Here is a 23,014-nt window from a genome sequence, read left to right on the forward strand (position 1 = left end):
TGTAGATTTAAAATATTTCTAACACAACAGACATCAGTATGAACAGGTTAATCTTCACACAAAGCAGTAATTACTGGGAGGAGAGAGAAAAGGAGGAGGCTACAGCACTATGTATGTGTTAGATGATATGAAAAAAAAAGGATTACCATTGACAACAACCATAAACAAGCTTGATACACTGATGCCTAGGCACATTATCAATTAACTGCCAGCCTCTATTTGCAGTTTTGCACCCTTACCATCTGCAAAAGAATGTATATTTCCTAATGCTGCCTCTTTTAGATAATCCTACAAGTATTTTTCTAGTGTATTGCATAGTCCAAGAACAGGTACTTTGTTCCTGGCTGTGCTCCAAGGAATGGCAGGAAGGCTGTCCAGTCAGATACCTCTCAGACCTGCAGATGTAATGTTAATAGAGCTATTGTTTCATATCTAAGAACCACAAACTTCCCCAGGTACCATTTATTCTCTTACCTATGGAGCTGACAACATTTGGGGAAGGGAGAGGGGGTACTGCATCAGAGAAAATGCAATTACAGAAGGGAAAGGGCAGGGAAGTCAGTATTCACCATTCTGGACCAATGAGCTGATCTGATAAAACATAGGGAGACTAAGCCTCAGAGAAACAAGGAGAGGAGGTAATCTATCAGAAATAACCCATAAGAACTGCTTCCTTTAAGCAAACCCGTATGATTGTTAACAATACATAGGGCCACCAGGAAAAGGAAACATCTCCATCCAACTCTTCCAAGTTTGAATACAGGAAAGAGGTGGAGCACTTTGGTTGAATGTTTCAAAGACTTGGCCACATATGTCTCTTTCAGGAGGAATTTGTGGCAATTTAAGATATCTAATTTCTAAATTAGAATACCCCAGTATACAACGTTTTTAAAAAGTATCTGCACTCAGAGTTCATCAGTTTTCTCTGGGGAGGTGGTCAGCATTTTCATCATGGGTCCTTTGGAATTGTGTTTCATAGTTAATAATCAACTAACATAGCATTTAAATAACAGGTGACTAAGGCTGTTCACATTGCTTTATGCGGGATTTGACACTATGAGGATCCCAGAAATAGCTATGGGTTATGTAGAAATGTAACTGGAAGATGGAGAAGTTTCCCAAATGAAGCAATGGTCTCAAATACCCTAGGTTATATTTCTGACTGCTCAGGAATAGAAAATAATACTTTGGAAAAAATAAAATATGAAAAATTCAATCAAACCAAATAATATTTTATCATCAACCTTATAGAAGAAAGATAGAAGTAAACTGATTATACATTTTAAATATATTGTTAGGTAATCTACTTATATTGAGTTTGTACATTTGAGAGATTCATATTACCCTAAATGAGGGAGGGAAAGCCTAGAACAGCAAGGCCCAATTAGGTTAATTCTCTTTGTATCTATTTCATCATTCTCATTCTAATGTTTGTCCTATCATAAGGTTTACAATCTTTTTTTCCTAAAAAATAACACAAGATATGTATGCTGAATTATTTTTAACGTCCATTTGGGGGGGGGGGTGTCCAATGAGGGTTAAGTGACTTGCCCAGGGTCACACAGCTAGTAAGTGTCAAGTGTCTGAGGCCACATTTGAATTCAGGTCCTCCTGAATCCAGGGCCTGTGCTTTATCCACTGCACCACCAAGCTGCCCTATGCTGAATTATTATTTTTTTTTGCAGGGCAATGGGGGTTAAGTGACTTGCCCAGGGTCACACAGCTAGTGTCAAGTATCTGAGACTGGATTTGAACTCAGGTACTCCTGAATCCAGGGTCAGTGCTTTATCCACTGTGCCACCTAGCTGCCCCTATGCTGAATTATTTTTAATGACTATCTCAACTCCAAGATTTTCTTAACCAGAATCAGAAGTGTGGTTAACCTGGATTTGATGCAAGCTTTTTATCACAGTATCTTATTTGATTTTCCTCAAAATCACTGTAACTAGTAGACAATAATGCATCCTAGAGCTTCAAGAAGGGCTTATTTATGGGGCAGCTAGGTGGTGAAAAAAAAAGGGGAAAAAAAAAGAAAGAAGGGCTTGTTTTTTTTTAAAAGGGTTTATTTTTCATCTTCCTATGCTTCTCATAGCTATATTAGAGTTTATTATAGATAAGACTAGTTTAACAGAAAGTACAATTATAGCAATACTTTTGTCCAATCTCATACCTCTAATAAGGTATAACGAAATCTGCTTGAAGCAGAGGGTTTTCCTTCCTTCTCATCTCCCATCTCCCCTGACCTTCAAGAAATAATCTCTTTTCTTCTTTTTTTTTTGGGGGGGGGGTTGTTTGGTTGGTTTTTGGTGAGGCAATGGGGGTTAAGTGACTTGCCCAGGGTCACACAGCTAGTAAGTGTCAAGTGTCTGAGGCTGGATTTGAACTCAGGTACTCCTGAATCCAGGGCCAGTGCTTTATCCACTATGCCACCTAGCTGCCCCTCTTTTCTTCTTTAATCTTCTGTGGCACATTCACTTCTTATCTTATGATATTTATCACATTTTGCCTTTTAGTGTATATACATATATAAACATAGATGGATGGATTTAATACATATATGTATATATGTATGTATATGTCCCATTTATCCTTCTAGAATATAAGCTTCTGGGAGACAAGGGTTATATATAATTCATCTATCACAAAACCAAGCACAGTGCTTTTTTGCACATAGCAAGCACCATGAATGCAAAATGAATGCAAAACCATAATCAAGTCTGGTAATATTATTGCTCAAGAAAGATTATTCATTGGCCAAGAGTGAAGCCTGTCCCCAAAAGCAGACTAATTTGTGATATCTTATGTTCACCATGAGACTGTGCGGGAATACAACGCGGAAATAACACTGTATTTAACACTCACAGATGAGGAGAACATCTGCCAACACAGATATCCCTAGCCTTGGATCACGTCTACCATCTGCATTCCATGTTCCTATTCTAGAGCTATCAAGCAGTGCTAGAGAAAATCTCAAACATCTAAGCGATATGAAAAACTTCTGACCTTTAGAATTTAATTCTTCAACATTCCTTCTCAAATCATACCATGAATGCTCAGCAAATGGCTAATCTAAGAAGACAAGAAATCCTTCAGTAAGGCAAATGTCATGGGGAATACCTAGCTATGATTCCTAGCCATAAAGAGTACAGGTAAAAAAAAAAAAAGCCAAAACAAAAATTTGTTTAAAGGGGGGCAACTAAGCGGCACAGTGAATAAAGCACCGGCCCTGAATTAGGAAGGCCCTGAGTTCAAATCCGACCTCAGACACTTGACACTAGCTGTGTGACCCTGGGCAAGTCACTTAACCCTCAATGCCCTGAAATAAATAAATAAATGAATGAATGAATAAATAAATAAATAAAGCCAAAACAAAGAGTACAGGTACAGGGTGGGATGAGTCTGGTATAGCTCCAGGCCCAGAGGTGTGCTAGCTAGAGTCAGCTCCTACCAAGGGAATTGTTAAATTTTCAGCATAAGTATTTATTTAAACCTCAGAAATTAGAAAATGCTACAAATTGGGTCTTAATTTATTGTTTTGTTAATTGTCTGAAGAAAGTGATAAAGTGTTAATAATGTAGATTAAATTTAAAAGTCTGTCCTGCTGTAGGAGAATCAGTTGTTAAATATTTACCAGCATGCCCATGGCCCAGGGACAAACCTAGCCCCCAAGCAGAAGGAATCTTAGGAAACTGGTTCAATTTTAGGAGTCTGACTCTAGAACACATCTCTCATTCACAGAATTTTATGTAATGAGAGACCAAATACATATAGTGGTTTATGGTCTGCAAAGCCCTTTCTAGAATTTTAGAGTTGGAAGAGAACTAAGAAATTAGCTAGCCTAACCCCTCTCAGAGTCCCAGAGCAATTTAATGAATTCTCTTTTTTTTCCTGAGTTCAAGCTTTACTTAACGAAATGTGTGTCACATGATGAAGGCAGCTTCTTCAGCCAAGCAACTCGTTTATGGACAAAATACATACACTCTGGACTCTATGTTGCTTTCACAGCTGGAGTTTTTTCAGACCTTGGTTAGAAGTAAAGGATGAGCAAAACAATGTCTCCATACATAGTCAGTACTCAATCATTTCTGCTATGTATGAATTGAAATATTTTTAAAATCAATGAATTGATACTGCCAAATTATGTACCTGCCACAATAGCAATCAAAATTATAGCCACGAGGGCAGCTAGGTGGCAGTGGATAAAGTACGGGCCCTGGATTCAGGAGGACCTGAGACATTTGACACTTACTAGCTATGTGACCCTGGGCAAGTCACTTAACCCTCACTGCCCCACAAATAAATATATAAATTATAGCCACTGCCTTTCATTGTCCATTGACACCCCCTGCCCCTGACATACCCAGCATCCAAGATCACAAAGTTAGTGAATTGATAGACTTTTTATAATCTGACCAGTGCTCAGAAATAAAACAATTGGGGAAAATTCTATTTTCCATAGCTTTGGTTCTATTCCATTTTTTTTTTTGCAGGGCAATGGGGGTTAAGTGACATGCCCAGGGTCACACAGCTAGTAAGTGTCAAGTGTCTGAGGCCGGATTTGAACTCAGGTACTCCTGAATCCAGGGCCAGCACTCTATCCACTGCGCCACCTAGCCGCCCCGGTTCTATTCCATTTAATAAAAATACACACACACATATTTAAGTACCTTTATTCCAGGATGGACAGGAGTTGCTGGGGCACCAAACCAAGAGTGATAATTTGATTTCATAAAGCAAAGATTTTGTTACCTACAGTTAAACTAGATATAAACAAGAGCCAAAAGTTTTTTTTTAAATGCCTCCCTTACCAATTCACTGTTACTATCTAACCATTCCTTATTTTAAGTATAAAGAAAATAGTTGTTCTCATCTATCTGGATGAATCATTTTCCCTACAGGGCATAGCATATAAAGACTATGCTTGTTGGAGCAACTAGGTGGCAAAGTGGATAAGACACAGGCCCTGGATTCAGGAGGACCTGAGTTCAAATCTGACCTCAGACACTTGACACTTACTAGCTGTGTAACCCTGTTCCTTGCGATGCTCTGCAACCAGAACTACATCTGGAACCCATACCTGGTGGCCAAAGCAGAGGATAACAGTGATTGAGACAAGCTCATTTATAAAACACCACAAAGAAGATGATGGAAGAATATAAGTAGGAGTCTATAAAATAATACAAAACTGATAGAGGGAAAATGACACTGCAGAAAGTAAGGCATGGAAGCCAACTAAGCTCTAACATCCTGAGCATTGGCAGATAAAACTGCATATAGGATAGGAAGTAGCTCTGTAATGGAACAAATCTGCCAGCATTTCCAGAATGATCTATTTCCACTGGCAGTGACAGTGTCATTACCACATTGGGACACCAAACTCTAGTACCTGTTAGAGTGGACCTGGATACATATATAGAAGTCTGCTGTGGAGGCAGCACAGTTTTAAAGGGTACTCAGACTGCTTTTGAAGCTGTCTTGAAGATTTCAAAAGGATGGAAAGGATTGTGGATGATAATATCAAGTTTCCCCCAAAAAAATGTTCTTTAAATCAAAAAGACATTGATAATTTGCGACCTGTATACCTACCTTCTTTATAAAATCTTATATGCACAGATTACAATAAAACAGGAGCAAAGAACAGGCAAAAAAGTTAATTAAAGGGATTAATATGAAATTACCCTATTGGTAGGTAGGAACCATGCCGCTAAAGATTTTGCATTTTATCCTAAAGAAAACAGGAAGCCACTGAAAATTTTGGAGTAGTAGGCTAACATTGTTGGACTTGTGTTTTAGGAATATCAATTTGTCAGCCATGAGTAAGATGGAGCACAGAGGAGAGAGACTGGAAGCAGGAGAGACCTAGCAGCATGCTAGCAATGGTCCAATGAGAGGTAATGAACAGAAAGAAGAGGACAGATGAAAGAGAAATTAGAGAGACAGAATGACTAAGATTTAACAACTGATTAGAAATGGATGGTGAAGGAAATTGAAGGATCAAGTATCACTCCAAGATTGAAAACCTGACAATTCTAAGAATGGTGGTGCTCTTAAAAGAAACAGGAAAATGTAGAGAAAGGATGGATTTGGTGGGAAATATTAGTTCCATTTTGGACATAATGAGTTTGATATGCCTACCAGACATCAAGTTAGAGATATCTAGAAGGCACTTGTTAACGCTGAACTAGAATACGAGAGAGATATTAGGGCTGAATATAAATATCTGGGAATCATTTTTACAGACAATGCACACTGGCCTCCTTGCTGTTCCACAAAAAAGACACTCCATCTCTCTGCTCTGAACATTCTCTCTGGCCATCCACCATGACTGGAATGCTCGCCCTCCTCAACCCTACCTACTAATCTCCTTGGCTTTCTTAAATCCCAATTAAAACTCCACCTTCTATAGGAAATCTTCCCTAGCCCCTCTTAATTCCAGTGTCTTCCCTCTGTTAATTAGTTCCTATATACATACATGCATACACACATACACACATATATGTGTGTACATATATTATATTATATATGTCTCCCATATATAGCTTGCTTTGTATATATTTGTTTGCTCGTTATCCCTCCGATTAAGAGCATTAGCTCCTTGAGGGCAAAAACTGTCTTTTGCATCTTTTTGTATCCCCCGTGCTTAGCACAGTACCTGGCACAAATAAATTAATAAATTTGATTGACTGATGAGGTCACAAAGCAAAACATCAATAAGAGGACACAAAGTCTCAAAAGATGCCTTAGTGAATGAAAAGAGATGATATAACAAAAGAGAGTGAGAAAGAATGGTAAGTCAAAGATAACCTTGAATCTTGAATGCCCTGAATCTCTCCCTGATTTTCCAATCCCTTTTGTTCTAACTTTACTTCCCTCTTTTCAGAGCCTTGACCCTAATTAAAGAATTTTCAACAATTAACTGTCCTCCACCTTTGCCCCCAATGCCTTGCCCCATGCTCCTTCTAATATTCATCCCTGGTTCATCCATCACCACCTGCCTTACCTGTTCATACACTAGTGTCATCAAGCACTGCAGGAAGAAGTCACCAATTTAGGTTTGGTCTACTACAAGGTTCACGTTATGTGATCTCAATTGTGGCCTCACCAGTTCCACTGTTGCTTTTCCATTTATCTCTCATTAACTTCCTATCACATTCCTCACAGTATCTATTCCATATTTTCTCCCTTCTTCGAGCCCCCAAACTCCTTATTTTAGCAGATGACTTTGATTTCTATTTTACTGAGCAGAGTGAAAGTCATTTGGCACATGCTCCACTATTTTCCTCCTCCACACCTCAAAATATCTCTTCTCACCCATCCTCTCCTTGTCTCCACCAGTCTCAAAAGATAAACTATCCCTCCTTCTTGGTAAGGCAAAGCCCTCCATGTGTGCCCTTGAGTCCATTCCTTCCCATCACCTAAAGGATTTTGCTCCACTGAACTTTTCTTCTCTATCTTCAATATCTTCCTTTTTTTCTCTCTACAAACCATGCTCAGATGTTACCAACTTAAAAAAAAAAAAAACTTCCACTGATACCCTCTCAATCTATCATCCTTCCTTCTTCCCCTACACTGCTAAACTTCTGGAAATATTTCCACTCTTGGAATTTCTGTCTAGGAAGGACCTTAGAAATCAGATAATTCAACCCCTCATTTCACAAATAAGGAAACTGAAGCCCAGAGAAGTAAACTGATTCACACAAGGTCAATCAGGCAGTAAGTAGCAGAGCTGGGATTTATGGCTTCCACTTTTTCATCATTCAGGCAATCTAGCTTTCAATATACCACTTCTCTACTGAAAGACTTGTGTCCAAGGCCACAAATGACCTATTAATTGTGAAATCCAATGGTCTTTTCAATTCAACAAGCAATTACCGAGTGCCTGCTATGAAACAAAGCACAGTTCCTTACCTTTAGCAGTTTTCATTCTCCAAAGGGAAAACAACATGTATCTAGATAGATACATAGTCACACACAAACAGAATAAATACAAAGTCATTTGGGGTTGGGGTAGGGAGATCACTAACAACTAGTAAAATTAAAAGAGAATTATAAGGGATAACACCTGACCTGTGTTTTGAAGGAAGCCAGGTATTCTATTAACCAGAGGTGAGAAAGCAGAACGTTCTAGCATAGACAGCCTTGCAAAGGCATGGAAGCAACAAATGGAATGTCGTGTACAAGCAATAGCAAGTAGCCCAATTTAGTTGAAATATAGAGTCCATGAGGGGTAATAATATGAATTCAATCTGGAAAGACTCATGAAGAGTTTTAAATGTCAGAAAAGATTGTATTTTATCCTAAAGATAATAGGAAGCTACTGAAGTTTCTTGAGCAGTAAAGTGATAGTCATAGCTATGTTTTAAAAATATCAATTTGGCAGCTCTGTGGATGATGGATTGGTGAGGGGAAAGGTTGAATACAGGGAGACCAATAAGGAAGCTATTTTGAAAGTCTAAGCAAGAACCTCTTATTTTTCAGGAAAGGGAGAAGGGAAGGAGGGAGGGAAAGAATTTAGAACTCAAAATTTTTTAAATTATTTTTACATGTAATTGGGGGAAAAATAAAACATCATCCATAGGAAAAAAGTCTAGGCAAGAGAACTAATGTAGTAGCTATGTGAGTAAAAAGAAGAAACAAATGCACATGATACCATGGAAGCAGAATCAAGGGATATATAAACTAATCAGATATGGAAAGGAACTAGTGATAGAGAGTGAAAAGTGAAGGATGACTGATGTTGCAAACCTAGAAAGATGGTAAAGCCTCTGACAGAAATAAGAAGGGAGAGGGATGAAAGGAAAAAGAATGGCCTACTAGTGACAAATAACTACTACCGGGGATCTGCACGGGATGATAAATTTGGAAGGGGCGACTTTCAAAGGAGAAGTTGCTAAGTCATAGCAGAAGAAAAATCAATCAATAAACATGCATTTAGTAATTGCCTACTATGTTCCAGGCACTGTGCTAAGCACTGGCTATACAAAAGGAGGCAAAAGACAGCCCCTGCCATCAAGGAGTTTGCAATCTAACGGAGGAGACAAGCAAACAAATGTATACAGAGCAAGCTACATACAGGATAAATAGGAACTTGCTGTTGGCTGTTGTTGCTTGTCCTTCATTCTAGAAGAGGACCATGACATCAGGGTGATGTCATGACTTGCAACGAATTGGATTTAAGTGAGGGAGTCACCAAGCTCACTCTCTCTTCCAGGGCCATTTGGATCCAGTGGCAAGATATACATCAGGACAACTGGAGATGGCCTCAAATGTTTAAGGCAACTGGGGTTAAGTAACTTGCCCAGAGTCACACAGCTAGTAAGTGTATGAGGAAAGATTTGAACACGCCCTCCCAACTTCAGGTCCAGTGCTCTATCCACTGTGCCACCTAGCTGCTCCAAAGAGGAAATAATTAACAGAGGGAAGGCACTGGAATTAAGAAAGATTAGGGAAGGCTTCCTGTAGAAGGCAGAGTTTTAGTTGGGACTTAAGGAAGCCACGGAGATTAGTAGATAGAGTTGAGGGAAAAAAGCATTCCAGGCATGAAGGACCATCAGAGCAGAACATGCAGAGCTGAGAGATGAAGTGTCTTATTTGTGGAACAGCCAGGAGGCCTGGTTCAATGGACTGAAGGAGTCAAGTGTAAGAAGACTGGAAAGGTAGTAGGAGGCTGGGTTATGAAGGGCTTTAAATGCCAAATAGAGTATTTTGTATTTGATCCTGGAGGCAATATGGAGCCATTGGAGTTAACTGAGTAGGAGGGTGACATGATCAAACCTGCATTTTAGGAGAACAGAGGACGGAGCTGGGAGAAACTTGAGGCAGACAGACCCACAAGGAGGCTAAATAATCTAGGCATGAGATCATGAGGGTCTGCCCTAGAGTGGTGGCAGTGTCAAAGGAGAGAAGGGGGCAGAGTTGAGGGATGTTGCAATGGTGAAATCAACAGGCCTCAGCACTAGACTGTATGAGAGTTCAGAGATAGTGAGAGACCGGGAGGGTGGTGCTGCCCTCTGTAATAGGGAATGTAGGAGGCAGGGAAGGTTTAAGAGGAAAGATGAATTCCATTTTAGAAATGGTGAGAAAACAAAAAGTAGGCTTACTTGTCATCCTGGCTCAGTTATGTTGGGAACATGAAAGAAGAAACATCTAGCACTTGGTACTTTTCTTAGTCTTCATCCTCCGACTGTTCTGCTGTACTTAATATTACTGACCACAATTTTAATACATCAATTTTATTCAACAAACATAATTTATTAATAATTATTATTTACTACTACCAGGATCTAGACAGGATGATAAATATGGATAGGGTGACTCTCAAAGGAGAAGCTGCTAAGTGATGGCAGAAGATCAATCAATCAATCAATTGACATTTATTAATTGCCTTTTATGTTCTAGGCACTGTGCTTAAGTGCTGGCTATACAAAAGAAGGCAAAAGATAGCCCCTACCATCAAGGAACTTACAGTCCAATAGGGGAGACAATAAGTACACAAATCATTATGATTCATTACTATGAGCAAAGAATTGTGCGAGGCACTTCGGATACGATCATAAAAACAAGCCAATCTCTGCCCTCAAGGAGCTTCCATTCTCCTTTGGAGACAGAACAGTATCACAAAAGCCTTGAAGGAAAGACACAGACTCTCAGAGGTAGAAATGAGGAGAGAATGTACTCTAAGCATAGGGAGTGGCATGTCTAAGGATAGAAAGGCAGAAGATGAAGTACAGAGTTTGGGGAATGGCTGGTCATAGAGTTTAGCTGAAATGTAGTGTTCGTAAAAGGATAAAATTTGAAATAAGGCTGAAAGGTGCATAGAAGTCAGATTGTGGAAGGCTTGAAATGGCTCCTTGATATTCTTTCCTGTTTGAGTTCCATAACACTTTCTCTTCATTCTACTCCTAACTGTCAAACTGTTCCTTTTCAATTTCCTTTTTCTGGTTCTTTATCTACCTCCCAATCCCTTAATGCAGGTTTATCACTTCGAGGCTCTGTTAGGCCCCTTTTTTCATCTCCCTCTCTACTTGTGAGAGGCAGAGTAGCACAGTAGATAGAATGCTAGACTTGGATCAGTTAGATCTGAATTCAAATTATACCTCTGACAACAACTATGTCTCACTTAAGTAACTTAAATCTCCCTGAGCTTCAGTTTCCTCATCTGTAAACTGGAATAATTTAATTGTAGTTCTCATCTTAAGAGGCTACTCTAAGACTCAGATGAAATAAGGTTTATGTAAAGTACTTTGTAAACCTTAAGGCCTTAGATAAATTGCTACTATTATTAGTATTTCACCCTATCCCTTCATGACTTCATTCTCATGGTTTCAATATAACCTGAATGAAGATGACTCCCAAATCGATGCTTCAAGTGCAGATCCAGTGAATTACATTACCAACTGCTCACCAGACATTTCTACTGGGATGTCCCACAAGCACCTCAAACTCAAAATATACAAAACCCAATCACATCATCTTTCCCCCAAGCCTTCATCTCTTACTAATTTCTGTATTTCTGTCAATGACACCAACATCCTCACCCAGACTCAAAACTTAAGAGACATTTTGACTCTTCCTTCTATTTAACCCACTATATAAAATAAATTACCAAGATCTAGCAATTCTACTTCATAGAGTCTTGCAAATGTCCATTCCTAGCCACTCAGCTACTAGCTCCTCTTGAGGGGCCTCTTTGAGCAGCCTCCTCACTGGTCTCTCTGCCTCCACTCTTCCTCCTCTCCAATAGAGTCTTTGCACGGCTTCCAACGTATTTCCAATGCACAGGTCTGACAATTTCTCTCCCCTTCTCAAAAGCCTATGACAATTCTCCATTGTTTATGGAATAAAATATAAACTCCTTTGCCAGGGATTTAAGACCTTCTACAATAATGCCAACATACTTTTGCTAACTGATTTCATACTACCTGTACTGCCTTTCATGCCATCTGTGCTCCAGCCAAACCAAAAAATTATATGTTCCAGATATGGTCCTCCCTCTCGTATCACATTTGTGCAGCCTATCCACCTCTTTTCCCTCTGTCTTGATCAGTATATTTATTACTTAGCTGGCAAAGCACTCAAATTAAATTGCACAATATCCTATAAATCCTCACCAACGCTACCCTCTTGCACACTGTTTTGTTGATTCCAATGAAGCCCAAGGTTTCTACCTTAACCCTCCCCACTCCAAGGGTCAAAAAAGGCTCCTACAGTAGAGCTACTCTGAACCCGTACAAGAGTACATATCTCAAACTGCTTTCAAGTACATCTCTTTATTGTTTCTCATCATCCCTGAAACTGAAAAGAAAAAGTCTTGTACAAATCTCATTTAAATGGTTAGTCATTTGCCAGTCAAACCACAAGTCAAAAGCAGACATGATCAACCTATACTAGCCTCATATTCTTTCCCACTTACCCTCCTTCCTGTTAAATGAATATAGTCGCAAAAAGAACTCAAGTTCTTTAAACATCTTAGTTCAAATTAAGGGCAGCTCCATGGCACAGCAGATAGAGCACTGGGCTTGGAATCAGGAAGACTCCTCTTCCTGAGTTCAAATCTGACCTCAGACACTTACTAGCTGTGTGACCCTGAGCAAGTCACTTCACCTTGTTTGCCTCAATTCCTTATCTGTAAAATGAGCTGATGGGGCAGCTAGGTAGCGCAGTGGATAGAGCACCGGCCCTGGAATCAGGAGTACCTGGGTTCAAATCCGGCCTCAGACACTTAACACTTACTAGCTGTGTGACCCTGGGCAAGTCACTTAACCCCAATTGCCTCACTTAAAAAAAAAAATGAGCTGGTGAAGGAAATGGCAAACCGCTCCAGTATCTTTACCAAGCAAACCCCAAAATGGGGTCATGGACACCTTCTGAATACAACTGAATAACAACAATGTTCAAACTAAATGCTTAGATGAAGGATATTTTACCAATTTATGAAGACAAGGATTACATCAATTGATCTAAGCACTAAAAATACTCTTATTGGGGGTACATCCTTAAAAGGAAATTAAGGGGGCAGCGAGGTGGCACAGTGGATAAAGCACTGGCCCTGGATTCAGGAGGACCCGAGTTCAAATCCAGCCTCAGATACTTGACACTTACTAGCTGTGTGACCCTGGGCAAGTCACGACCCCCATTGTCCCACAAAAACAAACAAAAAAAAAAAACAAAAAAAGGAAATTAAAACTGCAATTTTAATTTTACCTTTCTAACAAATTGAAAACATTTTCCCATAAGTTACTCCAAAGCATGGGGTATTAATCTGGGGTCTATGAACTAATTTTTAAAATATTTTGATAATATTTCAATATAACTGGTTTCCTTTATAATCCTATTTAATTGTTATACATTTAAAAATTATTCTGAGAAATGATCTGTAGGCTTCATTAGACTACCAAAAGGGTCTATGACACAAAAATAGACTCAGTCATGGTGACACAATCATACTTGGTAGGTACTTGAATGCTGGTGGAGCTGTGAACTGGTCCCGCCATTCTATTTTTTTTTTTTTTAGTGAGGCAATTGGGGTTAAGTGACTTGCCCAGGGTCACACAGCTAGTCAGTGTTAAGTGTCTGAGGCCGGATTTGAACTCAGGTACTCCTGACTCCAGGGCCGGTGCTCTATCCACTGCGCCACCTAGCTGCCCCTGGTCCCGCCATTCTAAAGAACAATTTGGAACAATGCACAAAATAGTACTAAACCATTTATAACCTTTGACCCAGAGATCCTGCTATTAAATTGTACCCCAAGGAGATAAAACAGAGAGCAAAGAGACCCACATGTTTAAAAATATGGCAGCTCTTTTTGTGGTGGCAAAGAAAATGGAAACTGAAGAGGTTCCCATCAATTGGAGAAAGGCTAAAAAAGTTATGGTATATGAGGGGGATGGAATACTATTGTTCTGTAAGAAATGATGAAACAGAGAGTTTCAGAAAAATCCAGGAAGACTTATATGAATTAATGCAAAGTGTTCCGTTTGGCCCATAAGGCAGAACTAAGAGCAATGGATTTGTTACAAAGGGGTAAATTAGGTTTGATATCAGGAAAAATTTCATAACAATTATATCTGTCCGTAGATTGAAGGTTCTCCTTCAAGGGAGGAGTGGGTTTCCCGTTCTTGAAGGTCTTCAAGCAGAGACTAGACCAGCATTAGTTGGTTATGTTGTACTGAAGAATTCCTTTCATGTACGGATTGTACAGAAAGCTGCTGAGTTCTTTTCCAACTCTCAGATTCTATGATTTCAGATACCATGGCATATAGCATACATATACATAGTTATATTTTAATGTCTCATAAACATAGAAGTTATTATAAGGCTGAGTTCTACGTTATAACACCTTCACCAGGATGATGAAAATGAAAGGACACTGGACACAAAACAAGGAGATCCAGGGAGCAGAGTCAGGCACTCTGGTTTCTATTCCTAGCCCTACCACTGACTCACTGATGACATTGGGTAAGTCACAATCGCTTGTATTTCATTTTGTCTCTGTTAACTGAGAATAATACTTGCACCTAGGAAATTTAATGTCCTCTAAATCCTGCCTGACCTAAATAAGGGTAAAATTTTACTAAAAAAATATCAAAATGTAAGCTTTTAATCCCCTAATACAAAACTTCATCCTGACCTTTCCTGATGAACCATTTAAAATATACATCAACATGCAAAGCCCTTCAATGCATGTTAGCCCATGCATTTATACATAAAACACCAAAGTAATACCAAGCCTCAACTTCAAATCTCCCAGGTGCTTCAAAACAAATTTTGTGGCTAACGTTAATAGCAGTCTCTTTTTTTGCCTGCTGAATTCCTTATTTTTTAGACTACAATCTGGATTCTTCTTCCAGAAAGACCTCCCCTGATTTCTTACTTAGCAATCTTCCCCCTTGGAACTCTGGTAGCTTTTTATTAGTAACTCTTTAATGCACTTCTCATTTACTACTGTATTTTCCACTTATCAGTGCTTATGGCTCATCACCCTGCCATACTGAAAGCTCTTGTGAGCAGAAATTTTGTCTAATCTAAACTTTTCCATCCTCTGAAAGCCTATCGCAGTTCTCTGTAGCCAGAAAATGTTTAATACACATTTCTTGTTTTTAATTGTTAAATAATTATGTACATATGCATATCTGTGTATATGCATACATCCGCTAACAAAACCACTGAAATTTTAATCAAAGGTAACCTGCTTCTTCAAAGATTCTCTATCTTTTTATTTGTCCTAGGGAACTTGCTTTAAAAATGCTTTGAGGCTCTCATTGAAAGTAATATAAATGCAAGGTGAATTTTTTCATTCAATTTCCATTACACATACTGAAATACTACTTACATATAAAGTTTCAAAAGACATTGCTTTACCCATCTACAGAGAAAGAAATGATAGTATCTGAAAATAGATGGAAACACATTTTTTTTCTTTTCTTTTTTTTTTTTTTTGGTGAGGCAATTGGGGTTGGGTGGCTTGCCCGGGGTCATGCGGCTGGTGGGTGTTGGGTGTCTGGGGCCGGATTTGGGCTCGGGTGCTCCTGGTTCCAGGGCCGGTGCTCTGTCCGCTGCGCCACCTAGCTGCCCCTGGAAAACACATTTATTTAAAAAAATGTTTTTTTCCCTTTGACAATTCCTCAGTCTGAAGTTTTGGGAGTTTTTTGACTGTTTTTTTCTCACAACCTAGCTAATGTGGGAATGTTTTCCATGACTACTCATGTATAATTTATTTTGAAATGCTTGAGTTCTAGTGGGTGGGGGTGGCAAGAGAAGTTGGAACAATTTTTTTTAATTGATGTTAAAATTTGTTTTTACATATATTTTGGAAAATAAAATTCTATTCAAAAAAAAACAACAACAAAAGACATTGCTTTTAAACTGGGTTGAGAGGGATTTATTTTAATCCCTCAGGAATCATGACATCTATACAACTAAAAGGCAGCAGAACATAAGTATCTTCCAAAGAGACCTGGAAATTATGAGCACTTTGTGCTTTTATATTGAAATTTTGGAAAGATGGGGTAATGATCAGGATTAAAATTAGCTTTCTCTTCCTCACCTACATTCACAAAGAGGAAGGTCAGTATCTTTCAAAAATAAGCCAATAACAAAAAGAACTCAGAATGGTAGGGCATGAAAAAGAGATTTTTAAAATTTAGAAACTACAACATAAAAAGCCAAGAATTGTACACAGACCAATAAAATCACAACAGAAAAGCATGCAAAGTCAAGTTTGAAGAATACTGATTAAAAGAAGCTTCAATTTTAAAGGAGACATTTTGGAATACAATATGGTTTGCTCACCCAGGAAACTAAGGAGAGGAGAGTGCTGAGCCTGGAGTCAGGAAGACCTGAGTTCGAATCCTGTCTCAGACACTTACTAGCTGTATGACCCTGGGCAAGTCTCTAAACCTCATTTGGCCTCATCTTCTTCAAATGCAAAATGAAGATAATCATAGCATGTACCTCCCCAAGTTATTGTGAGGACCAAATGAGATAATATTTTTAAAGTACCTAGCATCATACCTCACACACAATAGGCATTTAATAAGTGCCTTCCCTCCTTCTTTCCCTTCTTCCTTCCCTTCCTCCCTCCGTCCGTCCCTCCCACCATCCATCCAACTACCCATCCACAGGAGGTACAATGACACCTGAAAGTAGAATGTTTAATGGCCAAGATCTCAGGAGAACAACAGATGTTCTCCTATCTTTAAGTATGAGGACTGCTCATATTTTTTTTTAATTTTTTAATTTTTTTGCTGGGCAATGAGGGTTAAGTGACTTGCCCAGGGTCACACAGCTAGTAAGTGTCAAGTGTCTGAGGCCAGATTTGAACTCAGGTACTCCTGAATCCAGGGCCGGTGCTTTATCCACTGCGCCACCTAGCTGCCCCTCATATTTTCTAATGTCTAAAAATTTCAAGGGGAGTTGTACTATTAGTATCCATTGAAAAAATACATGACAAAAAGTTACTGTACATTCATTAACACTTTTAAATGAATTTTTATTTTATTAATCACAAAAGAACTTGTGCACATTTTAAAATAACACACAAATATGTAAGAAACATTTATCTATGTACAAAAGGCATGTTTGCTTATTTATAGATTCACATATGGTTTCATGGATCCTTTACAGCAACTTGGGAGGCCCTTGGGTGTTTACAGCTCATAGACTGGGATATGGAAATACAAAAAGAGAGAGTGCACAGAATGCACAGTAACTATGATATTGATTGTATATGAAATAAAATGAGACCCCCCCATAGAGAATATTTTAGCATATGCTCAAATGTACTGGGAATTAAGATACTGTAGGACTGAGGCAGCAGTGACTATGTTTCAAACAAGATTGATGATGTAAAAGGACAGAATATGAAATAATCATGAGGAAAAGACTCATGAAAAAGAGGATGAAGAAAATAAAGTAGGCAGAAAAACTTGAAAAAGCAGGTAAAACTTAAGCTTAGTTGGTTGACATTTCAGTTCTCATTATTAATGCATTTCAATTTAATAAAATAGACCCGTTAAGAGAATAGTCATTCAATGCAAATTGTATATCTTAGAATATTTTAGATCATAGTTCTTTCTGGAGTGCATATACATTTTTATTAAAAACACAAAGAATAAGAATTAGATTTAGCTCTTTCTGAGAGCAGAAGAGGCTGGTAAGTTTCCCTCTCATCTCTATAGTTCTACATATTTAACCATCTTTAAAAGAGGTACACAGTCAGTATCTGAATTCCAAAACTATGTTTTCTCAGTTACAAACAAAAAATAAGTGTGATTCTAATATAATGTGAAGGGGATATAACTAGTAACTATGAAATAAAAGTATATATCTATACATCATCATAAAGTATACATTTTAGCTACACTTACCATGACTTCAAGACTACTTGACCATAACCCAGAGGTAACCTCATAGGCTCCATGCTAGCGATTTTAGTTCTTGTTCCTCACCAGTCACCAAATGCCCCATAACATTGTTTTCCCTACAGTGCTGTTCCCGTAATCAATTAATAAGTTGGATGAAGCATACCTTGAGGTCCTCATGTACTTCTAACACACTGACATGAAAAATAGGTAAAATGGGATAATTGCCAGTCTTCAAGATACATTAATGTAATTAAAATGTCTTCTATTAATATACATCTTTCTCAGAGAAACTTCAACTTTTTTTTTCATTTACTCACATATTATTCCTATAAGGTAAACTGCAAGGATTCTTATCTGTTTTATAGAGAAAACATCCTCCAAAAAATATATGACTCACACATTTAATTCACAGGACCATAAGATTTGACACTGAAAATGACCTTTGCAATAATCTATATTATTTTTTTTTTTGCAGGGCAATGAGGGTTAAGTGACTTGCCCAAGGTCACACAGCTAGTAAGGGTCAAGTATCTGAGGCTGGCATTTGAACTCAGGTCCTCCTGAATCCAGGGCCAGTGCTTTTTTCCATATATTATTTTAACAGATGTGGAAACATGGGACCCAAATAGGGGCATCATCTACATGTGTAAGGTCACACAGCTAGGGAATAGAAGAACCAGGATTAAAACCTATGTCCTTTAGTTACAAATTCTAAACTCAATTTACTATGTCAAGTTAGTAGAACTAAGAATGGAACCCAGGTATTCCAAGTTTCTAGTCTACCTGCACACTGCACATTCCCTCATTTTGTCAGTTTTTCACTAATTGTTGATAACACCTGAAACTACTGCCATAGAAGAAAACTTATCTCAGAGAAATATTGCTAATTAGGTATTTATTATCATTTTACTTTTCTTTCCTAGAATGAAAATAAGTAGTCAACTTGACCATGAAGAGAAGCCAAAATTTACCAGGAATCATCAACAGCCAGGGTAAAGAGAATTTGTTCACTCAAAATCTAACTCATTGGGGGCCGCTAGGTGGCGCAGTGGATAGAGCACTGGCCCTGGATTCAGGAGGACTTAAGTTCAAATCCGGTGTCAGACACTTAAACACTTACTAGCAGTGTGACCCTGGGCAAGACCACTTAACCCCAATTGCCCACACACACAAAAAAATCTAACTCATTTGTTATCTGATGAGAACTAACAAATGCATATACATCCATTTACTCACTAGTATTAAAACAAAACACTTTTATTCATTTCGATGCACTGAAAAAAATTGTTTGGCTTTATTGGCAATTTTTTCTTCACAATTGCTTCAAGGGCTAAACATAAAATTATGAAGAAGCATATGGAAGCCATGACTGATGAACCCTCTAGTTAAAGGGATGCAAAAGTTGCTTTAATTGGTCTTAGCAAACTACAGTATAGAACATCAACACTGAAAAGTAAATGAATTAAATGCAAAAACATATTATAGTTGTACCTTGTATTATTTCTTAAACAAAATTTTTAAAAGAAAATACAGAAGTAGTGCATATAGCTTTAATTCATCTATGGAATCCCAGAGGAAGGTGATATTTTTGGCCAATGTTGAAATTTACTAGCATTTACATAGTTGCACATTTAGGCAAATCACTTCACCTCCGTGGACCTGTTTATCTCAATTATAAAATGAGAGAATGGACTACATGCTCTTCAAAAGGTCCCTCCCAGCTCTAAGTTATATCTATTTTAATTTTTTCAGGGCAATGAGTTGACTTGCCCAGGGTCACACAGCTAGTTTAAGTGTCAAGTGTCTGAGGTCGGATTTGAACTCAGGTACTCCTGAATCCAAGGCCAGTGCTCTATCCACTGCGCCACCTAGCTGCCCCTAATGTTATATTTTTACAAAAATAAACTTAATAGAGTATGCCTATACATACAATCTTGGATTTAAAGGGGGAGAAGAAGAGTAAGAGGGAAAGAAAAGATATTGACCGTAATGGCCATTTTTAATGTTCAGTTTGTCTTTCATTCACATTTTTCTCAGAAGAAAATATGGTAATTTAAGTAAGGTAGAGCATGACAATATTCTGTGGAAGTATTTACTGTATAAATTAAAGAAAATCGAGAATAAAACAAAAATCTACTGTGTTGGGTATGCATTTAAAATGAGGGGACCACATATGGAGAGAATCATTAGAAAGGAAACATTAGATTTCCACCATTTTTTATCTTTTTTCTTTACAAAGATAAAGCACAGATTCAATTTCTCTGCACAATAAATGTTTCAGACACAACATAACCCTTTATCCACTATCAAAACTACCAAAATGCTCCCCCAAACCTATTTTTCCACACCTTTAAAATATTTATCACCACGATACTTTGCCTTGCAGAACTGCTTTCCGATGCCACATATCACCAAGTACACACAGCCCCTAATTACTAAAAAGTTCTACCAAATAATCAATGAAATGTCTATAATACAGAAATTAATTTCTTCCCCAGAGCTGTGGTTTGCTTCAGTGTATAGTTCAGTTCTCTGACCTGAGAGACTGCAGACTGCAGATCCTCCAGTCAGCACTGCAAGAAAAAGCCACCAAAAAGAACCTTCCTGCTCCTCTCCTCCTTGAGCTAATTAAGAGTGGGAAACCCAAAGGTGTTTTCCTTGAAACAAAGATACATAAATATGAAGAGAGGGCCTAATGGTGTGGGGAAAAGGCTTTTTTCCCCTGTTTCTCCGTTGTGCTAATCCCAGGTGGTTCCCTCTGCAGCCCTGGGCAGAGATAACGGCAGGCTCAAATGCCCCAGACCAGTGGAAAGGGAAAGAGGGGGAGGATGCGACTGTGATTTCTCCGATCACGATTCTTCCACAATTTTTTTTAAGCAAGCAGGGGGGAGGGAATAGAGGGAAAAGCGGTTCATCTTAGAAGAGCTCAGATTAGAGGATTTTCTCCCAAGGAGATGGCAAACAGTGTTAGGAGGCTGGGAGGGAGATTGGGAGGGGGCGAAAGGGGGGAGGGGGGATGGTGTCAATCCGAGCAAAGCTCGGATAGAAGAGACTTCTCTCCCTGGGAATCGCTGACACAGACACGAATGGACGGGGTAGGGCGGATCCCAGGAGAGGTTGTGGAGAAACAGATACGAATGGGAGGGGGGCGGGGGGGGGGAGAAGAGAGCGAGGAAAGATGCTGTTCCCAGGAAAGCTTGGTTCACAGGGATCATAGGATTTAGAGTGAAAAGGTCTCTCTTCCCCAGGGCAGCACAGACACGGACACGAGTGGGGCGAGGAGGGGAGGGGCTGATCGCAGGGTTTTCTCCCGTAGAGACCAGCCACCTCTATTTACGGCCATCCCAGCCGCGGGCAGTTTTATAACGGGGACGCTCCCTGCTAAGCACCACCCATCGCTCTGGCCAGACCCAGCAGCACAGCAGGGCTGGTAGGAGCCGCTGCTAAGCAAACATCTCAGGTTTCGGGGTTCGGTGGCTGCTCCGAGGGTCGCCCCCGCCCCCCCTCAAATTCTACCCCCGCGCTCCTCTCCGACAGTCCCATCTTTAGAAAAGGGGGGTCGGGGGGGGAGGCGGGCCGGCGCAGCCGCAGTGCCCACCGCGCAGCATCCGAGGAGCGCGCCCCCCGCCCCCGGCTCTGCGGACTGACCCCCTCCTTCGGTCCCCCAACCCCGGTCCCGTTAAGAAGGGAAGGAAAAGCGATCCCTCCCACCCTTCAGCACCCCCGACCTGTCTCGGACATCGATGGGGAAGAAGGGGGAGGCGGGGACTCTTACTTTCTCCGACCACCGCTTTGAGTCCAATGGGGGCCATGGCGGGGAGCTGGGGGGCAGTGGGGAGCCGGCAGCCTGGGTCCCCTCTTCACACGGTTCTAGCAGCAGCGATAGCTGCAGCGACGATGACTCCTACTCTGGCGGCGCGCTCAGCTGACTGAGGCGCCAGTGCCGCCCGGCAGGCTCGGCGCGCGCAGGGGAGGCGACGCCACGCGCGTCACCCGCGCCCCTCCCAGCCAATCAGCGCGCCGCTCTGAGCCCAAGAGCCGGGGGATGCGGCTCAGCCCACCACCGGGGAGGCGGGGGAGGAGGGGGCGGGGGGGGGCCGCGCGGAGGCGGAGGCGGGGGCGGATCCCCGAGAGGGGCACGCGCCCCGGACCTGACCCCCGCGTGAGGCTACCTGGACCTTGGGCCTGAATCTGGGAGGGGTACTCTGGCTCTCCCCGACCCTAGCCCCCCGCGTCCGCCTAGCCCCGCCCTCTCCGTCTGCCGGGGAGAATTGCTATTGCGGCGGAGGCAGCGGGGGTGAGGTCCCTGCCCTCCTGAGATGCGCACTCCCGCCGGGAGCAACCGTGGTGCCGCAAGCACCGCATTCAGCTCCTTTCTCATGGACCAAAAGCCGTGCTGAACCTCTCTAGGGGGAAACCGAGGCTCAAGGAGGCGCAGCTTCATCTTCTCTAAAATTAGGGGGTTGCACCGGATGACCTCTAAGGACCCTCCCAGCTTTCGGTCCTACGATCCTTTGAGCTCTCATGATTTGCCCAGAAGCACGAGCCGAGATGTTGGACCCAGTGATGGCTCTAACTCAGTTCTGTCATTTTTATAATCGAATTTAATAAACATTTATTAAATGTCTACTCTGTGCTAGGTTCTGGTGCTGCAGGCACCTTTCTCACTGCACCTTACCTCCCCCCTCCCCTTCACTATTATGTATTCTAGCCAGCTTGACCTACTTGAGATTTTCCCCAAATGTGCACTGAAATCTTTTTCCTCTGAGCCTTTGCCCAAACTACCAACACACACAGAGACAGAGAGAGACAGAGAGAGAGAGAATACACTCCTTCCTTACTTCTCCATTCTAAGCTCATCATGTAACGTCTCCTGCTGGAAACCTTACCTGACCCCCTTGGTTGTTGGTGCCTGTTTCCTCTCCTCCTCAAATCATGAGTCTGTCTTATCTATTTAAAGATTATGTTCCCCTCAGTAGAATGTAAGATCCCTGAGGTCGGCGACTGTTTTTCATTTTGTCTATCCCTAGTGCCAAACACATTGACTTGAACTAAGAAGAGCTTTAAAAGTGTTTGTTAGATTGGAGTGGAGTGGAATGTGCCCTTCGGAGGCTGGCCTACTTGGAGAAGGGGACACCTGCATCTCCCTT

General features: G+C 40.5%; 1 protein-coding gene across 2 annotated transcripts in view; it reads right to left on the minus strand.

Annotated features, from left to right (window-relative positions):
• The window catches only part of STXBP1 (syntaxin binding protein 1), an 86,782-nt gene extending 64,946 nt beyond the window's left edge, over positions 1 to 21,836 (minus strand). The window contains exon 1 of one of the 2 annotated variants that reach the window (XM_043982692.1): positions 21,640 to 21,836. In XM_043982692.1, the coding sequence (XP_043838627.1) occupies positions 21,640 to 21,676 (37 nt within the window). In that variant the 5' untranslated portion in view covers positions 21,677 to 21,836. The remainder of the gene's footprint in view (positions 1 to 21,639) is intronic. The other variant, XM_043982693.1, reaches the window with a different exon arrangement.
• Between the last annotated feature and the right edge of the window lie 1,178 nt (positions 21,837 to 23,014).

This window comes from Dromiciops gliroides, chromosome 2, assembly GCF_019393635.1.
Source record: "Dromiciops gliroides isolate mDroGli1 chromosome 2, mDroGli1.pri, whole genome shotgun sequence".
Taxonomy (NCBI): Eukaryota; Metazoa; Chordata; class Mammalia; order Microbiotheria; family Microbiotheriidae; genus Dromiciops; species Dromiciops gliroides.